At 65.5% G+C, this 3763-nt stretch overlaps 2 protein-coding genes across 5 annotated transcripts in view; both read left to right on the top strand.

The window, feature by feature from the left end:
* The first annotated feature begins 336 nt into the window (after positions 1-336).
* CUNH19orf25 (chromosome unknown C19orf25 homolog) lies at positions 337-2249 on the top strand. 2 transcript variants are annotated; one of them, XR_014896650.1, is made up of 3 exons: positions 337-643; positions 808-1572; positions 1800-2249. XR_014896650.1 is itself a non-coding variant. In XM_085311491.1 (2 exons), exons 1-2 carry the CDS (start codon positions 484-486, stop codon positions 1002-1004), a joined length of 357 nt encoding a protein of 118 aa, XP_085167617.1. In that variant the 5' UTR covers positions 337-483; the 3' UTR covers positions 1005-2249. The 2 variants fall into 2 exon arrangements, 1 of the variants encoding a protein (XP_085167617.1); XM_085311491.1 differs by having other exon boundaries at positions 808-2249.
* Positions 2250-2652: 403 nt separating this feature from the next.
* LOC146592196 (granzyme M-like) overlaps positions 2653-3763 on the top strand; it is a 2649-nt gene continuing 1538 nt past the window's right edge. Inside the window, exons 1-3 of one of the 3 annotated variants that reach the window (XM_085311434.1) lie at positions 2870-3022; positions 3208-3367; positions 3470-3614. In XM_085311434.1, coding sequence (XP_085167560.1) covers positions 2959-3022; positions 3208-3367; positions 3470-3614 — 369 coding nt within the window. In that variant the 5' untranslated portion in view covers positions 2870-2958. Of the gene's footprint in view, positions 3023-3204; positions 3368-3469; positions 3615-3763 lie in introns of all 3 variants that reach the window. The other 2 variants (XM_085311432.1, XM_085311435.1) reach the window with 2 other exon arrangements.

Below are 3763 nucleotides of genomic sequence, written 5' to 3'. Positions count from 1 at the left end.
GTGGGGGGGGTGGGGGGGCTGTCGGTCTGCCTGCCTGGAAGGGCTGGGGGCAGATCTGTCTGTACTGCGAGGGCAGGGAGGGAGTCTGTCAGTCCAAGGGTGGCGGAGGGGGTCTGTCTGTGTGTCTTGGGGGGGGAGGAAGGAGTCTGTCCTTCCCAAGGGAAGGGAGGCCGGGGGGTCTGCCCCCATGTCCCAGGGGCAGGGGGGCAATGAGGAAGGGTCTCTCTCTGGGACAGCTGGTGGGGAATCTGCCCACAGGAATAGTGAGAGGGTCTGTCTGTCTGTCCTAGGGGGGAGGAGGGAGCTCTGTCTGTCAGTCAGGGGGTGGGAGGGAGGAGGGCTGTCTGTCCTAAGGACAGTGAGGGTGGTTTGTCTGCCCCAGGGCAGCCGGGGGGGTCGGGCTGCGCGGTGGGGGTGGCAGCGGTGCGGCCCCCTCAGCCCTGCGCCCTCCGCGCCAGGCTCTGTGCATGAGCCCGTCCCGTGATGGGCTCCAAGGCCAAGAGGGTGCTGCCCACCCGGCCTGAGCCGCCCACCGTGGAGCAGATCCTGGCGGACGTGAGGGGCACCCACCCGTCCGACCCCGTCTTCGTGCTCGCTGCGGAGCCGCGCCGAGGTGGCGGGCATGACGGCAGCCCCTCGCCAGGTGAGCCCGCGCGGTCCTGCCACGAGCGCCTCGGGCTCGGCACAAGCCTGCCTGCTCTGCGGCCGCCGGGGCCGCGGAGCGCGTTGGGGGCGGCCGCCGCGGGGGCGGAAGGAGCAGGGGATGCGCTGCCGGCATCTGCTGAGCCGCTTCTCCCTCCCTGCCAGATTCCGCCGGCCCTGCGAAGCACGAGGACGCTGAGGACGAAGGAGAGCGCCTGTATCGGCAGAGCCGTTCCTACGTGGAGATGAACCAGCGGCTGCAGGAGTCCTGCCGGCTGCTGAAGGAGAAATGCGAGGAGCTGAGACGGGCGGGGGCGACTTTAGAGCAGAATATCTTGGAAATGAAGCAAAAAGCTTTCTGAGACCCCTCGCCTCCCTTGAGCAGCTGGGAGCACAGAGCCACCCAGCTGGGCTTGTACTTGATTTGAAAAGCTAAAGCAGGTCCCCAGCACTTGGGACTCCTCTGCCCAGATCCCGGAGGACTTCGGTGGGTGTCGGTCTGCGGTAAACGCCCTGARGACCGTCCTAAGTCACTGAGAGCTGCTAGGGAGCCGGCCCCGTCTGCGTTCGATTTCCTAGAACTGCCGCTGCTGCCGCTTCCCCGCGACCCGCGAGGCCCCGGCAGGCCACGCGAACGCGGCGTCGCTGGCGTCTCTCGCCTCGCCGCGCTGCAGGAGGCCACGGGGTGGTTTCTGAAGCTAAGGCACAGCCCGTGCCACGTTCGCAGCCTGACCTCTCCCCCGGGAGTGGCGGCGATCGCGCTGCTCGTGCCAGAGAGGGATCCTGGGAGCTGGCCCTTGCGCCCGGCGCGAGGATGCAGTAGCGGGTTCCTCGAAGGCGGCGTGGCCCAGCACGGCTGCGGGAGCMGGAGGCTGCGCTCGGCGCTTGCGTYTGCCTCGTCTCCGCGAACTCGGTGCCCTTGCCCCCTCGGTAAGTGGTATGACTGCGCCCTCGGGCCGCAAGTTCACCTATGACTTCTCCATCTGGTACTGCCCTGAGGATGACAGCATCGCCTCAGACATCTCAAAGGTCTTGATGAAAGAGGGGTTTCAGGGCTATGCAGAGCATCAGGACCAAGTGGCAGGGACGTCTGTCATCTGGACAGCCACCCGGGTCATTCAGGCCAGCAGAGTAGCCATCATCCTCTTGTCCACCAGGTCCCTGGGTGACCCTTGGTGCCAGCGCATCTGTGAGTGGATCCTGGATCACAACATTCATGAAGATGGGACCAAGGTCATCCCTGTTTATGTTCACATAAAGAAAAATGATGTGCCCATGTTTCTGCAACACTTCACCGAACTGGAATACGGAAACACCTTCTTCTACACGAGGCTCGTGAATAGCCTGAGAAAATCTCGGTCTCAGGCAAGCAAAGCACGGTGTCCGTGTTCCTCCAGCGCAGCACAAGCGAAGAGCTGAGAGGACCGTGTGTGGCWGGGACAGCGACGGGCTGCCTGCCTGCCGGCACAGGAGCGGGGGGCTGCGTGGCGGGGGGCTCTGTGGCCCGTTCTGTGTCCGGGGTTTGCTTGGCCATCCCCGCAATGAGGGCAGCAGCGGCGGGAGTGGAGCTGTTGTCTGCTAATAAAGGTGGTGGTGGGAATGTGTCACTCCAGTGTGCTCTCCCTGTGACATGTCAAGGCCTGGGTATGCGACTGTCACAGCTCTCCGTGTTTAAGAAGTTCTTACCAGAAACCCTGTGTGCAGAATGCAGCTATTCCTGCAAGCTCGGAGGCCCTGGGGGGAGCTGCYAACTGGCTCTGTCAGCCCCTGAGCTCATCTGTCCCATCCTCACACCTTTGCTTCAGCTGCTGAGCTGAGGCTAACAGATCTGTCCACCAGCTTGCGCGCGGAGATCGCTTGTGGTATGTTAATCTGCAGAGTGAAAGCCCAGGCTGCTGAGCGCGGCGGGACGTGTTTGCATCTGTCCCCTAAAGCAGCTGCTTGTGCTTCAGCCCTGGCTCTTGTCGGTGGTAGAAATGCTCTGCCTCTGGGCCGCGTGGTCGGAGAAAAGGGGGAGCTGCCTGTTGAGGGGGGAAGCCCAGGTTGTGGGTGGCCTGGGGCTGCGAAACGACACTATGGGCCAAGGGCAGGTGTGTTGCTGCAGGCAGATTTGGGCTGTTTCGCTCTGTGAGTGGTTTTATCACATTTGCAGATGTTTGCTGCGCTCATAGGTGCYCCTTCCCCCTTCCTGCATGGTGGCTGAGCTTTCACACGTGGTTTGGGCTCGGAGTGCAAGAGCATCGTGCCACCCGTACCGAGCCGGAGAAGCGCCGAGCTGCGCAGCACAGCCAGGCGCTCGCGAGGCAGGGAAGTGGCATGGAGGCGAAGAGGAGCCTGGTGCTGCTCCTCGCGCTGCTGATCCCCTCGTCGGCCGAGCCAGGTGAGCGGGGGCCTCGGCATCGCAGCCCTCGGGGGGTTGGCACACAGATGCACGGGGATCCAGGCGCCGAGTGTGCCGGGGAGGGGGCTGCCGGCTGGGTCACCTTCCCTCRCCTCCGGGCTCGGGAGACGGCCCCGTGTCCCCGCGCTGCGGCAGCACCCGGCGGGCGCTTCCTTCCCCAGCAGCCCGGGGCTGGTTCCAGCCTTCGGTCGTCGGCGGGGACGAGGCCAAACCTCACTCCAGGCCCTACATGGTGTCCATCCAGTTCGGGGGCACTCACGTCTGCGGGGGAGCGCTGGTGCACAAGCAGTGGGTGCTGACGGCCGCCCACTGCGTCTCCCAGCCGTGAGTAGGGGGGCCGCATCCTGCCCGCGCCACGGGGCCGGGCGGGAGGTGGGGAAACGAGCCGGGGGGGTCCCGCTAACGCCGGCTCCCGGCGCGGTGCAGGGAGGCGGCCGAAGAGAAGGTGGTGGTGGGGCTGCACAGCCTCGCGCAGCACGAGGCCCCCGCGCAGACCTTCGCCGTCCGCAAGGCCTGTCCTCACCCCGGCTTCGACCGCGAGACGCTGGAAAACGACATTCTCCTGCTGCAGGTGGGGGCCGGCGCTGCCTGCGGCGTCCCGGGCGCGTGCGCGGCCAGGGCGCTGCAGCGGAAACCGGCTCCCAGCGCTCCACTGCCCCTCGCTCCTGCCTCAGTTTCCCCACCAGGGAAGATGCTCCTTTTTTTGCTGGGAAGAGCTTT

The sequence above is a fragment of the Rhea americana genome, unplaced genomic scaffold, assembly GCF_003343005.1.
Source record: "Rhea americana isolate MKP2758 unplaced genomic scaffold, rheAme1 scaffold_341, whole genome shotgun sequence".
NCBI classification, from domain to species: domain Eukaryota; kingdom Metazoa; phylum Chordata; class Aves; order Rheiformes; family Rheidae; genus Rhea; species Rhea americana.
Note: the sequence above shows the minus strand (reverse complement) of the source record. Positions and strands in the feature narration are given on the sequence as shown.